Consider the following 24,233-nt stretch of genomic DNA (forward strand, 5'->3'; position numbering starts at 1 on the left):
AGCAGTCTGCATGTGCATGGGGGTGAATTGTGGTACTGGCAGGGCTTTTAAGGGGAGGGTGGATGCTCTACCTTTCATGGCTTACCCCTCTCATCCCACTGCAGGCTGGAATGTTTCTCCTGGGGGGTCTCTGCAGGACCATTGGGGCAGTTAACATCCTCAGTGTTCATGTAACAACCACTCACCCATACTGTTAGATGGGAATGAATGTAGGTCCAAATGCACAGCCTCTGAGTTGGAGGAGTAACTCCATTAGGAGGTAGTAGTAGGCTTTTACCCTGTATGTTCACCAGCCATTGGGGAGAAGGGGGAAGAGAAGGATAGAGACACTGCTCACTCAGCCAGGCTCCTCTACTCACATGGTCCCCCGTGGAGTTCTGACACTTGGATCCCAATGACCATTAGGAGGCAGGACCCAGGTCATTGTAACAATGCTGGTTCTGGTGGGACCCAGCTGAGTGCCAATTCAGGACAAATTGCTTAAAGCAGGGCAGTTACAACCCAAGGTTGGGGTTTTTCCACCTGTAAGGCAAGCCAAACCATCTAGACAGTGAGAACTTGTGGTTAGCCAGTGGGGTAAAACCAGTCACACAAGCAATTCCCTTAGACACTCCAGTTTCCCAGTATCACCACCAGTGCCACTCGTTATGGGGACAGATGTTTATGAAAACCAATAACCCAGTAAGAGAAAAAAGGTTCTCTTGATCCTAAAGGACCAAGCCCCAGACCCAGGTCAATATACAAATCAGATCTTATCCACAAATCATGCTGTTGCCAATCCTTTAGAATCTAAAGGTTTATTCATAAAAGGGAAAAGCTACAGACAAGAGCTAGAATTGGTTAAATGAAATCAATGACATACAGTCATGGCAAAGTTCTTGGTTCAGGCTTATAACAATAATGGAATAAGCTGCAGGTTCAAATCCAGGCTCTGGAGAACATCCACAGCTGGGATGGGTCATCAGTCCTTTGTTTAGAGGTTCTGTTTGTAGCTAAGTCCCTCCAGAGGTAGGAAGCAGGATTGAAGACCAGATGGAAGAGCTGCAGCAGCTTCTTATAGTCTCTTGCCATGTGGTCTTTGTCCCAAAGACAAGCTGTCCATCCCATGACCTGGAAAAACCTCAGAGTTGTGTCCATAGGCAGGTCCCTGCACACCTTGCTGAGTCGCAAGGAGTGTCTGCCTCCTCTCAGTGGGTTAGTTGTACAGCTGATGGTCCTTAATGGGCCATCAAGCAGGCTAGGCAGAGCTGACACCAACTTGTCTGGGGTGTCACCCAGAAGCATAGCATAAGTTTGAAATACAGACAGTATAGAGCCAATACTTACATCTTTAAATACAAAAATGATACATGCACACATAGCATAATCATAACTAGCAAACCATAACCTTGTCTTAGACACCTCCTTTTACCCCCTTTATACAAGATTTGGGGCCACTACAGGGCCTTGGTTGCAACAATGTTCTATACGGTCCCAGTTCAAGTCAATAACGTCACAGTCATGCTGCCATGAGGGCTAAAGTCCCACCTTGAGGGTGGAAGTGTGGGTGCCAAGGATGCTCCCCAGACTCAGCAAAAGGTGCTCTTTGAAGTATTGTTTTAAATGGGAGGTGTACCCTGAGCAAAGAACAAGTAGTCAGAATTCCTGGTTTCCTTCCCAGTTCTACCTGGCCATGTGGCCTTGGCCAGGTGTCTACCCTGCCTGGTGCCTCAGTTTCCCCATCTGTAACATGTACATAGTGACACTGGCCTGTGCCCGGGGAGGCTGTGGAGATGCAGGAGTCTATGGGCATCTGGAGAAGGCTTCCTGTTGGTTTACTCCTAGCCTAGATCTTCACATGGATGCTCAGATGGGCAGAAAGGGTTAGAGGGTATGGGCCCCCAGCTGTCTGGTCACTGCTCCCCACTGTCTGCCAGGGGTGTTAGACTGACTGCCTGAAAGCTGCCCAAGCCCTGTCATTGATCTGCCCCTGGTGCTCTCTCTTTTCAGAACTCCAAGACAGTGCAGGGTCTGACTGGCCTCCGTAACCTTGGAAACACGGTGAGTCCCTTCCCCGCATCTCTGCTGGGCTCCCTCCCAGGGTAGTGGTCCCCTCGCACCATGCCCCATCCCCACACACTCACAGGGGTCACCCTGGAGACATGGTCCCTGATGTGACTGCTGCACCACTAGGGAGCCCTGAATGCTGGACTGGTTTGTCAGGCTCCTGCACCCAGTCACCGTCACCCACTCACGCTTAGCTGCTGCTGCCCTTCCCTGACCTGTATTACCCAAGGGGCTGGCACCCAGCCCCACCCCACCACCCTGACTCATGCACCCGATCCACAGAGGGCCTTCTCAGTTTCTGCTCAGGAAAGACTGTGCTAATGCTAGGAACTCCCTTCCTGGTTCTGCCAGCCGTCCCCCAGCCTGCTCCACCCACCGCACAGCTCTTCTGTAACCATTTCCGGCAGCAGCCTCACTGAGCAGATCCCCCAGCGCTGAGCCTGCCCCTCACTTCCACACCACAGAAAGAGGAACCCAAAGTGACAGCAGGCAGTCCCCCACCCACGAGCTGAGAGTCCGGGAATACCCAGTACCTACCCACAGGGGCAGAGATCCCAGGGATCCCTAGCACCCACCCCAATGGACTGACAGCCCCAGGATGCCCTGCACCCATCCCAAGGGGCTGAGCACCCTGGTGCCTGCTTTCAGTGCTTTGCCTTCTCACTGCTGGGGAGGCATTAACCCCAGGGGAAAGGGCCTGTTTGGAAACTTCCTTCCCCTGTGGCTCATCAGCAGGTGCTAGGCGCTGCATCATTAATTTGATCTGGGGCCTGTAGTAAAGCCACCCCATGCTGATTGCCCAGCTGTGGTGCTGGGTGTGCCTGGCTCTCAGCCCTGTTTAATTGGCTTTAGAGGTGGTGATGGGGCCACACCTGGGTGAAAGGGCCCTGCCCCATCCCCAGCATTCGGTCATATTTTTCTTACAGAGAGCTTGCTGTAAGTTCTCCAGCTGTACAAGCAGCACTCACCATGTACAGATGGGTACCCTCACTTCCCACATCCCACTCCTGAGTCGGGCCAGGTATCTGTCACTGCCCATCTGATGCTCTGCAGTACCAGGGCAGCAGGGCCCTCTGCTGAGGCTGCCAACAGGTGCAGGAAGGTGTTGGCATGTGGACACCCATTCACATGGAACTTGCTCCACCAATCCCAGAGCACCCAGCTGCTATCAGATGGGAGCAGCTTTCTGCCCCTGCTGCCTCAGTGTGGCTTGGAGCCAGCTGCTGCATGGTGCTGAGATGCCACGGGAATAGAAATCTTAGACATTTAGAACTGGAAGGGATCTTGATAGTATCTAGTCAATTCCCCTGTGCTGAGGCAGGGCTAAGTATTATCATCCCTCACAGGTGTTTGTCTAACCTGCTCTTCAAAGCCTCCAATGATGGAGATTCCACAACCTCCCTAGGTAACTTGTTCCAGTCTTAACTACCCTGTCAGAATGCTTTTCCTAATGTCTAACCTAAATCTCCCTTGCTGCAATTTGAGCCCATTGCTTCTCTGTACCCACTAAAGACAGGACAAGAAGTCATCACCCTCCTCTTTATAAGAGTCTTATATATTTCTCTCTCCCCTCAGTCTTCTCTTTGAGAAGAAAGAAACTCAATTCCCCCCCCACCCCCAATCTTTCCTGTTAAGTCAACTTTTCTGGACATTTAAGCATTTTTGTTGCTCTCCTCTGGACTTCCTCCAATTTGTCTGCATCTTTCCTGAAATGTGGTACCTAGACCTGGACACAATACTCCAGTTGAGGCCTTAACAGTGCTGAGTAGGGCAGAAGATTTCCCCATGTCTTGCTTCTAACTCTCCTCCTAATACATCCCAGAATGAGGTTTGCTTGTTTTTGCAACAGTGTTACACTGTTTGCTCATATTTAGTTTGTGATCCACAATAATCCCTTTTCTGCAATACTCCTTCCCAGGCAGTCATTTGTATTTGTGCAATTGAGTATTCCTTCCTAAGTGGAGTATTTTGCATTTGTCCTTATTGAATTTCATCCTATTTCAGACCATTTCTCCAGATCATTTTGAATTTGAATCCTGTCCTCCAAAGGGCTTGCAGCTCCTCCCAGCTTGGTATCAACTGGGAACTTTATAAGTGTACTCTATGCCATTTTCCAAATCATTTATGAAGATCTTGATTAGAACTGGACCCTGCACTGATCCCCTGCGGGACCCTGCTCAGTATACCCTTCTAGCTTGACTGTGAACCATTGCTAACTCGTCTCCTCATGTGTTGTGCACAAACCTTCTAGCAGGTTCATCTGAGCTATATTTCCTAGTTTGTTTGGGAGAAGCTTTCACACCTCCTGTTTCCCCGCATCCACAAGGCTTGTTACCCTGTCAAAGAAGGATAGTAGTTGGTTTGACATTTGTTCTTGACAAATCTATGTTGGCCATTACCTTTTCTAGATATGTACACATTGATTGTTTGATTTGCTCCATTATCTTTATAAGTACTAAATTTAAGACAAGTGATCTATAATTCCCCAAGTTGTCCTTCCCCCCATTTTTTACATAGGTACTACATTTGCTTTTCCAGTCTTCTGGGATGTCTCCTGTCCATGAGATCTCAAAGATAATTGCTAATTGCTCAGAGATCCCTTCAGCCAGTTCCTTAAGTATTCTAGAATGTATTTCATTAGGACTGCCTACCTGCAAAAAAACCAGTCTAACTAGTTCTTACCCTATTTTAGCCTCAGAGCCTACTCCATGTACACTGATGTTCACTATGTTGGCCAATCTCTGCTCACTGTTTTGACGAAAACTGAAACAAAAAGGGCATTTAACACTTCAGCCACTGCTGCGTTTACTGTTATTGCCTTTCCCTCCTCACTGAGTAATGGGCCTACCCTTTCCTTGGTCTTCCCACTGCTTTACAAGCAAGAGGTTTCAACCTTTTTTCAGTTGCAGACCCCTAAAGTTTTTGAGTTGAGGTGCAGACCCCTTTGGAAATCTTAGGCAGTCTAAAACCACTGTTTTAATCAATTTGTAAAATGTTTTGTTACCTTTTATGTCCCTCGCTAGTTTAATCTCATTTTGTGCCTTGGCGTTCTAATTTTGTCCCTACATGCTTGTGTTTTTATATTCATCCTTCATAATTTGACCTAGTTTGCACTTTTTGTATGATGCTTTTTTGAATTTTCTGGTCATAGAAGATCTCCTGGTTAAGCCAGGGTAGTCTCTTGCCATACTTCCTATCTTTCCTACACCTGGGGATAGTTTGCACTTGTGCCCTTAATAATAGGTCTTTAAAAAACTGCCAACTCTGCTAAACTCTCCCCTTAGACTTGCTTCCCATGGAATCTTACCTACCAATTCTCCAAGTTTGCTAAAGTCTACCTTCTTGAAGTCAATTGTCTTTATTCTGCTGTTTTTTCCCCTCCTACCATTCCTTAGGACAGGGGTGGGCAAACTATGGCCTGTGGGTCGGATCCGGCCCCTCAGGGCTTTGGATCCAGCTCATGGGATGGCCACCCCTATGGCGCTGTGGACCCTGCGCTGCTCCCAGAAGCGGTCGGCACCACATCCTGGGGGGGAGGGAGGAGGAGAGAGAAGAGAGCTCTGTGCACTGCCCTTGCCTGTGGGTACCTCCCTGGAAGCTCCCATTGGCCAGGAACGAGAAACTGCAGCCAATGGGAGCTTCGGGGGAGGTACCCACAGGCAAGGGCAGCATGCTCAGCCCTCTGCCCTGCCCCCCCCACCCTTCCCCAGGGGCCACAGGGACATGGTGCCAGCTGCTTCCCGGAGCAGCATGGGGTCGGGACCAGGGCAGGCAGGGACCCTGCCTTAGCCTTGCTGTGTTCCCAGAGCTGCTCCAGGTAAGCAGCGCCGAGCCAGAACCCAAAGCCCTCCTGCACCCCAACCCCCTGCCCTGAGCCCCATCCCACACCCCTCCCTGCACCACTGCCTTGAGCCCCCTCCTGCACTGTGCACCCCACCCCCTTCCCTGAGTCCCCTTGTACACCCTGCACCCCTCCTCTGCCCCAATTGCTTGCCCTGAGCCCCTTCCTGTACACCCTCCCACACCCCAACCCCAGCCCTACATTCAGGGCCCTGCAAGCAATTTCCCCACCCAGATGTGGCCCTTGGGCCAAAAAGTTTGCCCACCCCTGCCTTAGAATCATGAACTCTTATCATTTCATGATCACTTTCATCCAAGCTGCCTTCCACTTTTGATTTTGTCTAATAGGGAGGAGCCAGCTTTCTGCAATAAAACATTAACACCAATGCATTCCAAGAACTTGTTGCATAATCTGTGCCCTGCTGTTTCATTTTCCCCAGCAGGCATCTGGGTAGTTGAAGTCCCCCATCACCACCAACTCCTGTGCTTTGGATGATTGTTAGTTTCTTTTAACAAGGCCTCATGCACCTATTCTTCCTGGTTAGGTGGTCTAGAATAGACCCCTGCCATGACATCGCCTTGGTTTTTACCCTTTTTGTCCTTACCCAGAGACAGGTCTGCCTCCCACTTCTATCTCAACCTCAGAGAAATCTAGATATCTTTGATATACAAGGCAACACCACCTCCCTTTTTTCCTTGCCTGTCCTTCCTTAAGCTGTACCCTTCTCTACCAATATTCCACTCATGAATTTTCCCACCCTAGTTCATGCCTATTTGGTCATAATTGTGATAATTCATTATTATTTCTAGTTCTTCCTGTTTAATCACCATAAATCTTTCTTTATCATAGAGACCGCTAAGAGGTTCATTCTGTTTCCCCTCTTGTCCTTTGTCCCTGCTGTGATTGCCCATGTTCTGCCCAAATTCTGACCCCTCACCTGGTCTCTAGGTTTTGGACTTGCCTGTGGGCTTTTGTCTCCTGCCCCCCGAGCCTAGTTTAAAGCCCACCTCACTAGGTTAGCCAGTCTGTATCCAAAGATACTGGGCCCCATCTCGACTCAGCAGTCCTTCTCAGAACAGCATTGTAACAGATCAAGCACTCACCAGTACAGTGCCTGCTGCTGGTTACCTTGGGAATTAGCTCTTTCAACCCTGGAGCACCTCCTGCTGGCCAGTGTCCCTCCTGCCTTAGGCCCCTGTCCCTTGGGGTGCTGCCCACAGCAGTGCCCCCACTCTCTGGGTATCCCTTCCCAGGGGAACCCCAATCCCCTATACCCACCTTGTCTCAGTGTCCACTGCCAGTCCTCATCTAGCCCCCTCTCACCAGGGGCAAAGTGCAGTCTGTGATGGCCACTCATCATTGGCAAGGGGGTTGGATCTGCTGCCTTTCCCTGCAGTCCCAATACCTTCCTGTCCAGCCTTAGCCTGGGAGGGCACCAGGCCTGCACAACCCAGCACTGCTCTGTCCAAGGTGCTCTTTCAGCCAGCCAGGTCCACCTCTCTCTAAAGCTAGAGAGAGACTGACTGCCCGCTTGCCTTGCAGCTCTTTTATAGGGCCCAGCCTGGCCCTGATTGGCTGCCTCGCAGCCTTCTCTGATTGAGTCTCAGCCCTCCCTAAGGGCTGGCTTTTAACCCCTTCTAAACCGGAGCCGGGTGGCTGCCCGGCTACCAGCATCCCACCGCTGAGGAAGTGGAAGCCTTCCTGGCAGCACAATGACTGTGCAGCTGTGCGTTCACCTCCAGGACATGCCTGTCTCTGCCCGGGCCCCTACCCTTGACTGGAAGGATTGACGAGAACACCGCCTGCACCCCCAACTCCTTCACCCTCGCTGCCAGAACCCCTGTGCTCACTGCCGATCTGCTCAGAGTCATGGCTTCTCCTCCTCCACCTTTGGGGGAGATTCCTCAACCCTCGTTACCAGGGCAGCGTACTGGTTTTTGCTCTCTATGGACAGTGGGTTGGGAGCAGGGGTGGAGCACTGCCAGAACTAGCCAGCAGCCAGCCTCCCCTCTCTTCAAGAGCCATTTCCTCCTCCCCCAGTGGCGCTAGTGCCGTCCTCTGCAGCTGGATTGCTTCCTCTGCCTTGCGGGTCTCCCTGTGCATGTTTTCAATCAATTCTTCCTGTTTCATGGATGCGCCTCAGCCTAGCCACCTCCTCCAGTAGCTCTCCCACCTGCTTCCAGAGAGATTTTACCAAGGGACACCTTTCACACAGGATGGTCCCCCCCTGGCTTTCTATGACTGGGAAATGCAGGCCACAGTCTCTGCAAATCCACACCAGGACCTAAGCAGAAGCATCCTTGGTTGTGTTCTTTGTCTGGATGCAGGTGAGCGGGAGGAGCCAGAATTAGTGTCGGTATTAGCCACGTGGCCTTTCCAGACCATGCTGATTTTATTCTTTCTCCCTCCAACAAACTCCCTCACATCTCCCCGGTTTGCATGGCACAGACTGCCTGGGTTCTCAGCCTGGGGGCTGCAGACAGGTCCAGCGAAGTTACAACCCCCCCTCTTTGAGGGGGGATCCCCAGACATTTCTGTTCTAATGAGCAGTCTCCCCCATCTGAAGAAGGCTAAGAGCCCCCGCTCTAGAGACATAGATCAGATGAGATGATCCATCTCTCCAGTGCCCTCCAGTGATGTGGCCTGAAACACCAGGTTGAGGTGGGCTTTCCCAGCCCCCTGGTACCGGTGCCGCTTTTCCAGGGATCTCCCCCACAGCTGGGATTGTCCTGTCTCCTGTTGCCATAGTTTCTCTTCTGCCTCCCCTGCAGTGTTTCATGAACTCGATCCTGCAGTGTCTGAGCAACACGAAGGAGCTCCGGGACTACTGCTTGCAGAACCAGTACGTGCGGGACCTCAACAGCAACAGCCGCATGCGCACCGCGCTGATGGCAGGTAAGGGGAGCCAGCTGCCCGCAGCCAGGGCTGGGAGATACCAGTGCTCCACCTGGCCCGTCCCTTTGGCAGATTGGGGGCTGAGCCGGTGCCTACAGCTTGGCCTTTTAGTGCAGCTCCCCTCCGGCGAGTGACCCTGTCTGAACGGGGCTCCCGGCCTCTTGGGCCTCTGGCTCTGTGTCACATGGGCACAAGAAGATTTTCCTGCAAAACTCTCCCTGGGATGCGAGAGTCATGCTGGCTTTTTTCTTCTCACATCCCCTGCCAGCCCTTGCCCTCGGTGACCCCTTTGCCACACCATCACTAGTCTACCTGCCCGGACCCATTTGGGGCACTAAGGGGTAAACCCATCAACGAGAAGAAAATTGTTCCTACCACATGTGAGTCACATAGCTGGTGGTCATCAGCAGGATGCTTGCAGATGCTGAAAGTGGTGTCGTTTTTCTGTATCACGTGATGTTTAAAGGTTCCAAGGCATCCAATATGGAAAAATCACCAAAACAGCCATAACGCGAAGAAACAGTCTAATTTTGCCCAAAATTGTCAGAAAACTTCTATGCGCTCAAAATAGCACTGTTTTGGAAAGTCTGGGACATATTTAGCCCCAGGTGATATATTGTATGCATTTCCCTGTACTTGTTTGCCTGCGGTTAAAGCAAAAGTCTGTAGTCACAGGACAGCATGAGTTTGTTTGTACCGTGTAATACATCAAAATATTTGTCATTATTTATAGAATGTACTGATTGGGGAAATGTTTTTCTGTCTGCTATTTTTATAAGCTACACAGATAACAACACCTCGACCCCCTAAATATAAAACATGTATTTTGATGTTGTCTGCTCAACCGGAGACATATGTCTAAAGCACACAGATGCAACTATTGTTATCTTCTTACTATCACTGAATACAATGACAATCCATATGAACGCCTTAGAAACAGTAAGGACACTTTGCAGAAGGGCTGTGGAATGTCTTGTATGAATATATCCTGTGAATAACAAAGTATAGCCATGTGCTCTCAGTGTAACCTCTACATCTAACAATGGGCTATTGAAGGTCTAATGCAGCACCCCTTCGAGCTATATTTACTCACAAACATAGTCTCAGTGATATGCAGACAGTTGAAACATTTCTGCTCGCCCCGAGGGTCTCTGCTGAGTTCCATACTCTGCTGCTGCACTCGTCCCTGTCACAGCTGCATGCATGGGAGCACAGCAAATCTTCCCTGCGGCAGTCACATCTCCTCGTCACACGGGCACTCTCACCGCCCTGCTGCGCAAAGGGCAGGGCGGCTTCTGGAGCAGGCAGCACCACCACCATGGCAGGGACAAGACGACCTGTGCTGTCTGTCACCCATCCGAGAGTAACAGGGGGCACTTGAAGATACCGAACTTGTTGCATGATTCCATGTGAGCTGATAATTTGCACTTTTCAGGTGCTGCCTGAAGGAGGCCACTGATGGGAGCAGTTTCTCACTTGTTTTGTTCTTCTTAGCAAACAACCTGTAGCCCACGATCTCCAGAGCTCCTTCTTTGTACCACATTACAGTGAAGATACCAATGCGACACAGGCTGCCGCCACTGCAAAACCTTACATGACATAAATCTCAGTTGAAAGGCCGAAGTGCCTGATGAGGAGGTAGTGGGATGTGGGCTCTCCCTCAGGCTTTTCTGTTGCAGGGGGGCCGCTTTCAGTACATATTACATGAGAATTGGGAAAACAGCTCCCTGTGACTCCCTGAGTAGTCCTGTGGTTGGGCTCCGTGCCCCAGAAGCAGTAAGCTGCTGGTTTAAGCCCCCTTTCTGTTTGTTGAGATCAAGGCTTGGGATCTTAATCTCTTGCCCCGCGAGTGTTCCACTTTCACTATATATTAACCGGGGCAAATAACACTCCCTAAGCCCTCTATGGTATGGGGGTTAAGGTGCTCACCTGGCGTGTGTGTGCTCCTGGTTCAACTCCCCTGGGTGTCGCTTGAGACAGGAGGGAAGGCTCCATTTCTTACCGCTCCAGCCTTCCACTTTCACTATATATTAACCGGAGCAAAGAAAACTCTCCAAGCCCTCTATGGTACGGGGGTTAAGGTGCTCACCTGGCATGTGTGTGTTCCTGGTTCAACTCCCCCTGGGTGTCACTTGAGACAGGAGGGGGAAGCTCAATTTCTTACTGCTCCAGCCTTCCACTTTCACTATATATTAACCGGGGCGAGCTAAGCTCTCAAGTCCCTCTATGGTACGGGGGTTAGGGTGCTCGCTTGGATTGTGGGTGACCCTGGTTCAAATCCCTGCTTGGTGGGACAGGAGGGCCTCTGGTGGGTGAGAGGAGGCCCCTCCTAGCTCAGCAAGAGGCCCGCCACAGGGCCTCTTGCTCTTTTAATTAAAGAGGAAATGCTGCTCTACAGTAAAACCCCCCTCTCACTCTTGTCCACCCTGATCAGGATACACGCCCAGGTTGTGGCAGACCCCAGGGCACTCCCCTGCTCTTTTGAGGGGTGTGAACTGGGGGCCGCCACCTCCTGGGGAGAGTCACTGGCGAGCGATCCCTGTCCGAAGCCCCTCTCCGTCCCAAGAAGACAACGGCCTCTTGAGAAAGAGAGGGGCTTCGGACAAGGATGGCCCGCCCAAAGGACGGTCGCCTAGGAGGCAGGAAATCCCTGTGCAAATCCCTGCTGAACAGGCAGCTGGGGGATTTGAACCAGGATCTCCCACAACCCAGGCGAGTATCCTAACCACTGGACTAGAGAGTGAGGGTAGCTTTGAGGCCGGCCCAGAGCCCATTTAACTAAAGTGGAACAGCTTCAATGGGCAAGAAGGAGGCGAGCAACCCCCTCGCTAATAAAGAAAGGTCCAGGGACACGCACCAGGGGAGATTCGAACCCACATCTCACGCACCCCAGGCACCCAGTGTGACCATCAGCCTACGGAGGGTGCTGCGGTAAGGAGAGGCCCAAATACCATTTAATTCAAGTGGAACAGCTTTGAAAGGCAAGAAAGGAGGCACCCGCAACACTACCCAGGGAGGTTTGAACTCACATCTCCCCCACCCAAGGCGCACTGTCTAGCCATCAGCCTACAGGGGGAACTGGGTCAGCCTGAGGCCCAAATACCATTTAATTAAAGTGGAACAGCTTCCACAGGCAAGAGAGAGGCATCCCCACCCCACCCCACCCCACCCCCAATCACAGAACTCCAAAGATCTGGGAACACCCACCAGGGCTGCATTTGCCACCTGTCCAAATCTCTTCTTAGCACAGGCACAAGGGCGATTTGCAGCAGGGTCCCCCACAGCCCTTGTGAGGACCCTAATCATTGCACTAAAAGCTACACAGAAGGCCTGTGCCTCCTTCCCCCTCTGCTCAAATCTGTTTTGTGTGATCTTCGGCAGGTACATATCAATCTGACACAAAATGGTTCATGCACCTAAGTCAGCTTACTCCAGGAGGGGTTCCTGGCTGCAGATCACAAATGTATCTCGGTCCCAAGCTGCCTAAAAGGGTCAGGGCTTTGCACCGCCCCTCTTCTTGGCATGTTCCAGTGGCTAGCTTCGGCAGTTCTGTGCCTGTCATTCTTGTTTTTATGTATCCCATTCTTTGGTACCTGTCTCTGCCCCTTCCTCCAAGACCCTAACTCAGGCATTGGGAATCCCATTGTTGTTCCAATGATTTTCTAGGCATCTGGAAGCCAGGGCAATGGTGAGATTGCCACATCTATACCCCTTTGTGGGTCTGGTCCACAGTGCTGAGACAGAGGGGAGCGGAGACAGAGTATACTTGGTCCATATTACAAGCAAAGAGCACTGGGAGGTAAGGGAGCTGAGAACAGGCATGCCAGGGGCATGTAGTCCTGAGACCAGTGGAGAAGAGGGATTGCTGACAGTGGGGATGCTCTGGCATTCATACAACAGACATCACTAAGTCCAACAGAGGTGTGAATGGGTGTGCTTTGTGAATGCCGCAAGCCCTGAGATCTGGGTGGGCAATGCAGAATAGACACTGAGAGACCAGGTGACAGCTTATGCCAAGGCCCCTCGGTCTCACCTGAACACTGACAAATACCTGGCTGGAACCCATCTGACTCACCTGTGTGATAATATTGTTAAAACAGACATTAGAAGTGTAAGAATGTGTTTAGATTTTATAAAACGTTTGTAAATTGCTGCATGCATTAATCTCGCTTATAATATCTGTACCCAATGGTATAAGGTAATATTTAAGTGTTTGCATTGTAATCCTTGGTAACTGTAAATCACGAATGAGGAGAAAGACATCGGGTCGTGTGAAATGCTGGTGTGCAGAAGGTGTGATGTCCTGCCCAACAGAGAAGGCCCATCAATGGTCGATGAACTACTGTGGAACCTTAAAAGGGAGAAAAGACCTCTTTGGTTTCTCTTCTCTCTCCAGCTCAGCGGCTGTCGTCAGCCAGCTCTTTCTGCCGTGCCACCGAAAGCTGAAGTAGAGTCAAACATTCATGACAACATACAACACATGTCCGTTCCCAGCTCTGCTTCTTCTTTTGATCAGTTGTTTTGTTGCGATTATCAAATGATTTGAGATTGTGCCTTTTTATGGGCTCAAAGACGTCTCCCTCACCCCTTTGCAGCCTCCTGGTTACAAACTGTTTCATTTCTTGTGTGCCGTTCTCTGTGGTCAAGCAAACTTTCTTCAGTTTCAGGTGGGGTCACAGTAGATGTTGCAGTGTTCACAAGTGGCTGCCTGTGGTCTGGGCTTGTTCCAGGTTCAGTGCATAAAGGTTTTGTCATACTTTCAGTCACAAGTTTTATAACATCTTGGACAGCAGTTTCATCTGTAGCCATGCCCTTTGTGGTCACTTCTTTGTGGAGATCTGCTGCTGAAGGCCGCATTCCACACATCTGCCTTGTGTAGATGTTACAGCTGCCTTACAATGTGCAGAGACAAGGTGGGTGAAGTAATATCTTTGATTGGACCGAGTTTTCTTGGTGTTCGAAAGCTTGTCTCTTTCACCATAGTCCAGTAAAAGATATTACCTCACCTGCCTTGTCTCTCAGATATCTCGGGGAAAACACATCACTGCGAATAACGTAAAATGTGCAGTCAGGTAATACTTGGTCAGCGCCTTATCTTTTGTGCAAAGATGCAGATGCTTCTCACAGTCCTCGTTGAGTGATTGCCACATGCTTCTGTGGTATATGGCATGACATGGCCATGGAGCAGTCTGGTATTCTGTACCCTGACTGTCAGCTGGCATGGGACATATATCTGGCTTCTGCTACATTTACACAACCCCCTCTAGCATAGTTCATATGACCACACTGCAATTCAAGTGCAATCATCTCTGCCAGTGTCTCAAGCGACAAGGACTTGTTATCTCCTCTCTTTGCTGCAGTGTATCCCTCAGGAGTTGGGCAACATCCATTACATAGTTTTCCCAGAGCAGAAATGTATCTCAACAGTTTTTCCCTTGGGTAATGTAACTGTCCATGAGCTGGTGGAGTGACTGGGTTCTGTTCATGACGTCTGCCAGAGCATTCTGTGCTTCCACACTCTTTTCTCTGTGTGCCTTGTCCACATCTTCAAATGCTTCCGTGCAAGGTCAAGCTTTCTCCAAGATGCGTCTCTTCTCATCTCCTGGGAGAACATCATTGTTCATGGAATCTCCCAGTGCCACCCATTTCAAATGATTCATTGCTTCCTTCATAGGTTTCTGGATTCTAACACCACGGTTATGTGCTCTCACTCCTACAGCATGGCTGATGACTGAAGCACCATCGATGCTTGCTTCCACAAGGAGGTCTTCAAACCCACTTTCCTGTATCACACTGCCTATGTCACCCAGGAAATTCACTGTACGATGCACGCCTCCCATCTCAAAGGGGTCATTGTCAAATTCGGTTCGATTCCTCCATTTGATCAACTGTGCTTTGCAATACATTGCTTCATCATACACGTCATAAGTCCAGTCTTGGCCCAGAGTGGAACATATCCTGAAAATATTTCATCCTGGTGTACGCTGTATTTACATCAGTTGCTGGTGCAGAAATCATTGTGCAGTAGCCAATAGTCATAAAATAGCAGACAGAAAGTCTTCTCCAATCAGTCCACCCTACAAATAATGACAGATATTTTGATGTATTACATGATACAAACAAGCTCATACTGTCGTGTGACTACAGACTTTTGCTTTAACCAAAGGCAGACAAGTATGGGAAAATGCATAAAATATATCACCAGGGGCTAAATATTCCCCAACTTTCCGCAACAGTACTATTTTGAGTACATAGTTCATAGGCAATTGAATTTAGAAGCTTTCTGCCAAATTTTGGTAAAAAATAGACCGTGTTTCTCCAAGTTGTGGCCTTTTTGGTGATTTTATGATTTTTTCAGGTTAAGGTTTCAACATGACATGATATAGAATAACTGCACCACTCCCAGCAGCTACAAACACCCTGCTGATGACCACCAGATCTAACATGTGGCAACAAAATGTTTCTCGCTGACTCATTCATAAGACCCCTTTTTAAATCTGACTGGCTGACGACTCCTCCTCCAGGTTTGCCAGCTCTGCCGCTGATACCCAAGGTGTAGGCTTCAGCTCCCTCCGTGAGACCCTGGCCAGGCAGAGCAGACCAGGTTTCCTGCTGCTCCTCTGCTCAGCAGATCTGGCCGTGAATATGCGCTGGGAGCAGATCAGCGGAGTAAGAAGCTGGACAGTCCCCCTCAGAGGAGAGCCGCCGGTAGACGGGGCTGCGGTTCTGAACACGCCCCCAGGGACCTGGGGGATTGGGCTGGAGCAAGCTGCAGGCCCTGGTAACCCTCATTTGCACTCTCTCTTGGCAGAGTTCGCAAAGCTGATCCAGCTGCTCTGGACCTCGTCCCCCAACGAAGTGGTGAGCCCCTCGGAATTCAAGACCCAGATCCAGAGATACGCACCCCGCTTTGTCGGCTACAAGTAAGGCTCTGCCACAGCCTAGGCTAGACGGGGCGGGTGGGGGGCTTGTGGAGCCCAGGGAGTGGTTCCTTACCCTTCCCTTGTCCACTCCAGCCAGCAGGACGCTCAGGAATTCCTGCGCTTCCTCCTCGATGGGCTCCACAGCGAGGTGAACCAGGTGCTAGTGCGGCCCAGATCCAACCTGGACAACCTGGACCACCTGCCGTAAGTAGGCGGCGCGCGCGAAGAGAGAGCCACGCCCGCGGCACAGACTAGTGCCTCTCACACGCTGCCTCTGCAGAGCAGCATCCATCCATCATCGCCAGGGAGCCACGCTCCCTGCCAGCTGGCTCACGCCCAGCCTGGAACTGGAGAAGGGGTCCCAGAGGTGTTTTTCACCAGCTAAACCCAACCCCAGGGGCCTGCCTTGGCCAGCTCTCTCTTTGGGGTGATTCTGAGCAAGTTCAGATTGGTGGTGGCTGGATCAAATTGGCAGCAAACGCCCAGGACACCAGAACCCAACTGTGATGGGGCCTGGGGGGAGACGGGGGCTGCAGGTGCGGAGAGGAGATTGGGGCCTAATAAACGAGCCACAGGGAAGGAAAATCACCAGCAGATCCCAAACTGGGCAGGTAATTGTCCCCTCCAGAAAAGAAAAGAAAAGAAAAGAAAAGAAAAGAAAAGAAAAAAGAAAGCCCTGCTAATGTGAGGGGATCCCTTCTTCCCACGCGTTCCGAGCTCAGGGGAGCCGGCAGCCCTGTAACAGCCCGGCATTCTGCACACCTGCCTGCCGTGATGTCTGTAGGGTTTAGCATTGCTAGCCCTGGAATTAGCACGTCACAGATCCCAAATGTATGGAGTCCCCAGGCTTGATGTATGCGGGTACGGCTCTGGTCTCTTCAGTCACTCAACTCGCGAGCCATCAAGTGCTCCAGGGGTGTCGGACTAAAATTCAAGTGGACTAAATGCAAAGCCCGAAGGCCCTCAGCATGCCATGCTTTTAAGGGTTTGAGACCCACTGGCACGGTAGTGGAGTTCAGGACCAGAGAAGCTTTTCCAGCATCAGTCCTGGACCAGTGACCGTAAAGGGGGCAGAGCATGCTCCCTGCATCTCCCTCCTAATTGCCATGCTTCCGCCTGCAGACTGCAAAGCAGCTCAGGGCTTGGTGGGCCGCTGGCCCTGGCAGGCATCTCACACACTCTGTCTCTTCTTTGTCCCCTGCAGTGACGATGAAAAAGGGAGGCAGATGTGGCAGAAGTACCAGGAGAGGGAGGATAGCCGGATCGGAGGTGAGTGCCTGGGTACGGGGAGGGGAGGACATGGGGGCAGGGAGTGGATGGAAGGATAGCAAGGCCCAGGGAGTGAAGTGGAGGCGGGCAGGGGAATTGCAGTGTCTATGGAGGGGAGGGCAGGCTGCTGGCTCAGACCCCATACATCCAGTACACAAATGGATAGATCGGTAGAAGACACGGTTGCTGTGATGGTCAGAGCCCTGCCGGGTGAGGGCAGTGCCTTGGGCATTTCTCACCGCCTCTCATTCCCACCCCACCCCAGATCTCTTCGTCGGGCAGCTGAAGAGCTCCCTGACCTGCAGCGAGTGTGGTTACTGCTCCACGGCCTTCGACCCCTTCTGGGACCTGTCCCTGCCCATCGCCAAGGTAATGCCCCCACCCCCACCTGCTGCTCAGCGTCCCCCCATCCTGCCTGCCCAGGCATGCTCTGACCCTCACTCTTTGCTCCCCACAGAAGAGCTACGGCGAGGTGACCCTGTTGGACTGCCTGCGGCTCTTCACCAAGGAGGACGTGCTGGATGGAGACGAGAAGCCAGTGAGGGAGGGATGGGTGGGGAAACAGTGGGAGGAAGGGATGGACGGGCAGGGACAGATGGACAGGCAGACTGCTGTTTAGGGATCAGGAGGTGCGGTACAGAGATCATCACCCTTCGGCACTGCGCCATTTGCCCACATCACAGTTTTATTGTAGCAGCTGGTCCCGCATCCCAGCCCCATGGGAACGAGGCCGCCTGCCCTCAAGGTGGGCACCATCTTGGCTCAGGGATAGGCTTGGATTTGTTTCCGCTGTGCCCCATTTCCGCTAGACGGTGGGCCTATTTGCTGAAGTTCCCCTGCGGGTAGCACGCTCGGGCCCGGCCCAGGGCTCCTGGGTTCAGACCCCGGTGATGCTATCAGGATCCCCCTCTAATCCTGGTTTGTCTCCCCCAGACATGCTGTCGTTGCAAAACCAGGACAAGGTGCACAAAGAAGTTCAGCGTCCAGAGGTTTCCAAAGATCCTGGTGCTTCGTATCCATCAGTCTCCCCGGAGCTCCCTGCAGTGGAGATCCCAGCACCTAGGCAGCATATGCCATGGGGCGGGAGGGTGGGGGGTCTTGGGGCAAAGGGATATGGGTGGGAGTCACCTCCTACCCCCAGGCATTAGCAGATCCAGCTTCTGCTGAATGGGACATACCAGAGGAAGACTGGGGCCCATCCGCAAGAGGGCAAAGGGCTCTGTGCACATCTCCTCCCACCCTTCCCTCCCATCCATCTGTCCTGGCCCTGCCCCCTTTCCTTGACTCCGCCCCCCCAGATCTGAAGCGCTTCTCCGAGGCCAGGATACGAACCAGCAAGCTCACCACCTTCATCAGCTTCCAGCTGAAGGACCTGGACCTGCGGGAGTTTGCCGCACAGAGCTGCAGTGAGTGCCCTGGGGCAAGGCGGGGGCTGGGTGCGCTGGCACAGGGAGATGATGGGGCAGGGCTGGGGCAGCGTCCCTCACGGCATCCCACTGGGCGTCAGGGGCATGTCACGGAGCACCCCTGTCGCTAACCAGTGTGCAACACTGCCCGGCCTGGCCCTTGATCAGACACACACCCAGTCGTGACCCTTCCTCCCTGTGCGGATTTATTCTTCACTTACCAAGGTCAAGAGAGTGGGTTGCAGCCTGCCAGCAAAGCAGACTTACCCACAGCCACCTCTCCTCCACCCAGGCTGCCCCTCTAAACTTCTCCCGTTTCCTCTCCCTCCCACTTAGATCCTCCCACTTACCCATCCCATTGCCTCATCAGCCCAGCAATTGCCACCCAAGCTCAGTCATCCCCAACAGACTTCAGCCTGCACACCTTCCCCGTGCTGCAGCCACCTCGAAGCGGGCCCTAGCACAGGGAGCTTGGTGGCTGATCAGCCACCCCAAGGGAGCTGTCCCCACTAGCTGCGTGTCCTTGGTTGCCAGTACACTCATCCCACAGACAGGGCGTGGGTACGTTCTGTCTCCCCAGGACTGTGTCCTGCCCCAGCAGAGGCTGCACGGCACGCTCTGCCTTGCTGCACCCCTCTACCCCACACCCTCGAGGGAACCAGACAGTGGTGGACGAGGGACATGTCTGTATTGTTAGCCTTGTATTTCAGGTGTGGAAACTGAGGCACAGGACGTGACACACACACAAAGCCATGCACTAAGCCAGTGGCAGAGCTAAGAACAGAACTGAGGCGTCCTGGCTCCCCCAATCACTTGCTCACTCAAGACCACTCTCCCTCCCCAAGCGGAGAATAGAACCCAGGAGTCCTGGCTCACCCCCTCCCCCATTCTTCTGCCCAGTCCTTGGGGTCTTGCTCTTTGTGCCTTGCTAGTGGAATCCCAAGGGCACAGTACCAGCCCGGCAGGGGATTCCAGCAGCAGGGGTCCGGATGGGCACGCTGGACCCTACCCTCGCTAATTGCTGGGTTTGCTCTGCTCTGCCCCACCCCTACAGATCATGCCATTTACAACCTGTATGCCATCTCAAATCACTCCGGGACCACCATGGGAGGGCACTACACAGCCTACTGCAAGAGCCCAGTGTCTGGCGAGTGGCACACTTTCAACGACTCCCGGTAATCCTGGTACTTGGCATCCCAGGCACCCGTCCCACTTCCCATGTGGCCAGGGGTCTGTATGGGCATGTGGGGAGGTGGATGGGTATTGTGGGCTGATGTGGGGGGCAGCTCTGTGGATTGAGGTGACTGAGGGCTGCATGGGCAATGAGTGTTGTGGGGAAGATCTGCAGATGTGGGGTAACTGGGGGCTGCACAGGCTAGGGGGGTTGTGGGGGTAGCTCTGTAGATGTGGGGTAACTGGGGGCTGCGCGGGCAATGGGTGTTGGGGGAGATCTGTAGTTGTGGGGTGAATGGGAGCTGCACAGGCTCTGGGTGATGTGGGGGGAGATCTGTAGATGTGGGTGTGATGGGTTCGGTCACAGGGACCCCCTTGGGACTGCCACCTGATGTGCTGAGACTACCTGTGAGCCCGTTTTCCCAGCGCCCAGTGTTCTGCCTTTCTGGGCAATTTGCAACTTGTGCAGTTCTAGCTTCTTCTGATCTTCACTCTTACTTATTTTGCTTACTTTTCTGTCCCTATTTCCCTTACCCAAAATAAGCAAACAGAAAATAACTAACCGGTAATCACTTTGTCTGTTCTCCAGTGAACACACTTAAACCTCACTTAAAATCACTACCAGCATTTCAAAGCAATCAGCTGTGCACAGATCCTCCTTGACTACGCCACTGTGACAGGTTGGGTCAGAGAAACTCCCTTGGGACTGCCACCTGATATGCTGAGACTACCCCTGAGCCCCTTTTCCCTGGCAGCTTGGGACTTCAGTACCCTGTCTTGTTGAGCCAGGCACGCCAGCCTGCTGCAAACACAGACCCAGGTCTGAACCATGTCCCCCAAAAGCTGCAGACTTAACTGAAAACGGCTTAAGAAGTGCTCCTGTCTCTAGCACCCAGATACCCAGTTCCCAGTGGGATCCAAACCCCAGAAAATCTGTTTTACTCTGTATAAAGCTTATACAGGGTAAACTCATAAATTGTCCACCCTCTATAACACTGATAGAGAGATATGCACAGCTGTTTGCTCCCCCAGGAATTCATGGCTTACTCTGGGTTAATTAATAAACAAAAGTGATTTTATTAAGTATAACAAGTAGGATTTAAGTGGTTCCAAGTAATAACAGACAATAAAGTAAGTCACCAAGCAAAATAAAGCAAAACACGCAAGTCTAAGAAGAATACATTAAGAAACTGATTACAGATGAAACCTCACCCTCAGAGATGTTCCAGTAAGCTTCTTTTACAGACTAGACTCCTCTCTAGTCTGGGCCCAATCCTTTCCCCGGTACAGTCCTTGTTCCAGCTCAGGTGGTAACTAGGGGATTTCTCATGACTGCAGCCCCCTTTGTTCTGTTCCACCCCCTTATATACCTTTGGCACAAGGCGGGAATCTTTTGTCTCTTTGGGTCCCCACCCCTTCTTCTAAATGGAAAAGCACCAGGTTGAAGATAGATTCCAGTACCAGGTGACATGGTCACATGTCCTGTGAGACCCCAAGCCTTCATTCTTCCCAGCCTGACTCACAGGAAGGCTTGCAAGTAAACAGAGCCATCTGCAGTCAATTGTCCTAGCTGATGGAACCCATCAAGATTCTAAACCACCATTAATGGCCCACACTTTGCATAACTACAGTAGGACCTCAGAGTTATGTTTTATATTCCTAGTTTCAGATACAGGAATGATATATTCATACAAATAGGATGACCACACTCAGTAGATTATAAGCTTTGTAATGATACCTTACAAGAGACCTTCTGCATGAAGTGTATTCCAGTTACATTAGATTCACACTCATTAGCATATTTTCATAAAATCATATGGAGTGCAACATCACAGTGGCGTAACTGGAGGTTGCATGGGAAATGGGTGTTGGGGGAGATCTGTAGATGTGAGGTGACTGGGGACTGCACGGGCTCTGGGAGTTGTCAGGGGAGATCTGTAGATGTGGGGTGACTGGGGGCTGTATGGGCTCTGGGTAGTGTGGGGGTAGCTAGGTAGATGTGGGGTGACTGTGGACTGCACAGGCTAGGGTGGTTGTGGAGGTAGCTCTGTAGATGTGGGGTGACTGGGAGCTGCACGGGCTCTGGGTTTTGTTGGGGGAGATCTGTAGATGTGGGGTGACTGGGGACTGCACAGGCTCTGGGTGTTGTGGGGGTAGCTCTGTAGCTGTGGGGTGACTGAGGGCTGCTATGGGGGTAGCTTCCCTTCCTGTGCCGTGACCGCCACTCTCTCCCTACAGCGTCACCCCGATGTCCTCCAGCCACGTGCGCAGCAGCGACGCCTACCTGCTCTTCTACGAGCTGGCCAGCCCGTCTTCCCGCATGTAGCTCCTGCCCCCCCGCTCGGCCCCCTGGGAGCATGGCATGGCCACGCCGAGACAGGAAGACCCAGGACGGCCACGACTCTGGCGGGGATTTCTATTAATTGGTTCGTTTTTTAAAAAACAACACAAGACGCAAGAGAAACCACCCCTAAAATGGGGCCAGCACCCTGGCCGGGGGTGGGAGATAGATTTCTCCTGCCCGTGGGCCCATTGCGGCAGAGGCTGAAGACAAGTGGAGCCCCAGACCAACCGGCGGCACAGACAGTGGAGAGGATGCCGGCACAGAGGGAGCTGGACAGTTTGGACGATTCCTGCTGTTAGGGGCGGGGATTGGATTCTTAGCTTATTTTGCTCTTTTCTTTAGTGTGTAATAAATGCCGAGGGGCGCAGAAGCCTGCCTGTCCCATTAACTCCAAGCAACCACCCCCTCCCACCCCGGGGCAGACACGAGTGGGGTTTGGGGACCCAAGAGGGCCTCCATCTCATCCTGGTGCAACCACACCATTTGGAGCCTGCTGCTTGGGAACCCCATCTTGAATTGCACTATGGAAACACCGCACCTGCTCTCCAGCTCGGCCCCACCCTGCTCGCTGCAGCCAGGGGCTGCTCCTCCGAACCGGACTAATAGCCCGCCACCCTTCTCCAATAGCCCGAGGCAACTTGGCTGGTGGCTCTGCCCATAGAGCAGTCGTGGCAGTGAATTATTGATTTGAAACTCCCTGGCCAGGCTGTGACCGGGTTTGCATGGATGACGGCCGGCGGTGCACAGGGAGCCCAGGACAGGTCCTGGAGTGACTGTTCTGCCTCTCAGCACTTTGGGGGGATACTCTTGAGTTCATTTTTAATTGACTTTTCTCAGTCCACAGTGCCCACGCTGGTTTCCTAGGGGGCCTCCTTGCTCGGAGCATCGGGGACGGGGGAGAGACTCGCTTTGGGTGGGTTTACCAGCCTGCTGTACAACCGTGCCTTAAAATGTTTTGGGAGCAGGGAGGGGCATGTGAGCTGAAGTAATGTTCCCATAATCCTCTGGGGCATGCCCAGCCTATGCCATGAGGGCCACCAGCTTTCTGAGAGCCAGCTTTTTTTGGGCGGGGGGGTGTCTCTGAGCAGTTGGGAATGGTGAGCAGCAGCCTCTCCCTCCCACAGAGGCGTGAAGCCAGCCCCCCTGGGCTTCCCCTGGACTGGCCAGGGAGTCTCAATGGCCTTTTTAGTCTTTTCTCTAATTTATTCTCTTCCTCCCTTCCCCCCCAGCCGCATTCAGAGCATCCCACCAGACCCTACAGCTGAGCTAGCCCCTGGCACGCTCAGAGATGCCCCCACAGCCCTGTTGAATTGTGCCCCTTGCCTGTTCTTGGCACTGCACGGCCGGGGCAGCCTGGCTGCTTTGCCTGCGTCCCTCAACCGCTCCTTGCCCCGAGAACAGGTCTAAGAGGACCGACACTGTTAGATTGAAAGGGACATTTTCCAACTGCTTAGCCAGGGCCCCTTTCAACGTGGCTGGGGGCACCTGCTGCAGGGGAAGAGTGGCTGCAGGAGCAGCCCAGACAGCAGCTGGGGGGAGGCTGAGCAGAGCAGAGTTGCTGGTTTGGTTACTGCTTGTTTACTGTGTAAGCAAGGTGAGCGGAAGAGTGTGAGTACAAGGGAGACTTGTACAGGAATAAATTTTAGCTTGAACACCCCCCCCAGGCTTTGCCTTGCTGTGTGCGTCCCAAGCTAACGCTGCAGGACAGGCCGCACTCCTCCCAGCCTAATGCTGCAGCTCAAGGGCATGAGCTGCGGAAACCCGCCCCCGGGCCAGGTTAGCCCAGCCAGCTAGGGGGTTCCTCCCGCCGCTGGCTACTCACTGGTGGCCGTGGGCTAGATAGAGCCGTGCTCTGTGCCAGGGCACAGCTCTTGGCTGCCCAGAGGGCTTATGAGATTCCCATTGCCCCCCAGAGCAGGACAGCGGGGCCTAAAGCAAGCTGGGACCACCATTTAACCTGGGCCTGAGGCAGGCAGCAAGTTTCTCCTGCAGCCCCCCGGAGCCTGGCTTGTGCAGCATGAAACAGAATGAGAACTATGACACCACTGCAAAAGGGACCCAGGCTGGCTAGAGAAGCAGAGATCCAGGCCCAGAGCAAAGCCTTTTGCTGTAAACCCTCCCCCGCGCCACCCATTAACACGCCCCAGTCTTGGGAGCCCGAAGTACTGGGCTCTCCCCCTGCAGCTCAGCTCTCCCCAAAGCTCCTGCACAATGAGCCCTTTCTCCACTGCTTAGTAACAGAGAAACAGCTTCGCCTTGAGGGGCTGCAGGAATGTGACTGGCTGGGCCCTGGCGCCAGGCACTAGGGAAACGCTGCACCCAGCCCAGCCAACGGT

At 52.6% G+C, this 24,233-nt stretch overlaps 1 protein-coding gene across 4 annotated transcripts in view; it reads left to right on the plus strand.

The window, feature by feature from the left end:
* Positions 1-23,554, plus strand: part of USP2 (ubiquitin specific peptidase 2) — a 56,987-nt gene extending 33,433 nt beyond the window's left edge. For all 4 annotated transcript variants that reach the window (XM_037882409.2, XM_037882408.2, XM_007066950.4 and 1 more), the window contains 11 exons: positions 1,990-2,040; positions 8,659-8,782; positions 15,594-15,705; positions 15,799-15,909; positions 16,910-16,974; positions 17,240-17,343; positions 17,432-17,512; positions 17,908-17,986; positions 18,273-18,380; positions 19,435-19,555; positions 21,792-23,554. In XM_037882409.2, coding sequence (XP_037738337.1) covers positions 1,990-2,040; positions 8,659-8,782; positions 15,594-15,705; positions 15,799-15,909; positions 16,910-16,974; positions 17,240-17,343; positions 17,432-17,512; positions 17,908-17,986; positions 18,273-18,380; positions 19,435-19,555; positions 21,792-21,879 — 1,044 coding nt within the window. In that variant the 3' untranslated portion in view covers positions 21,880-23,554. The remainder of the gene's footprint in view (positions 1-1,989; positions 2,041-8,658; positions 8,783-15,593; positions 15,706-15,798; positions 15,910-16,909; positions 16,975-17,239; positions 17,344-17,431; positions 17,513-17,907; positions 17,987-18,272; positions 18,381-19,434; positions 19,556-21,791) is intronic.
* Positions 23,555-24,233: the final 679 nt, after the last annotated feature.

The sequence above is a fragment of the Chelonia mydas genome, chromosome 22, assembly GCF_015237465.2.
Source record: "Chelonia mydas isolate rCheMyd1 chromosome 22, rCheMyd1.pri.v2, whole genome shotgun sequence".
Taxonomy (NCBI): domain Eukaryota; kingdom Metazoa; phylum Chordata; order Testudines; family Cheloniidae; genus Chelonia; species Chelonia mydas.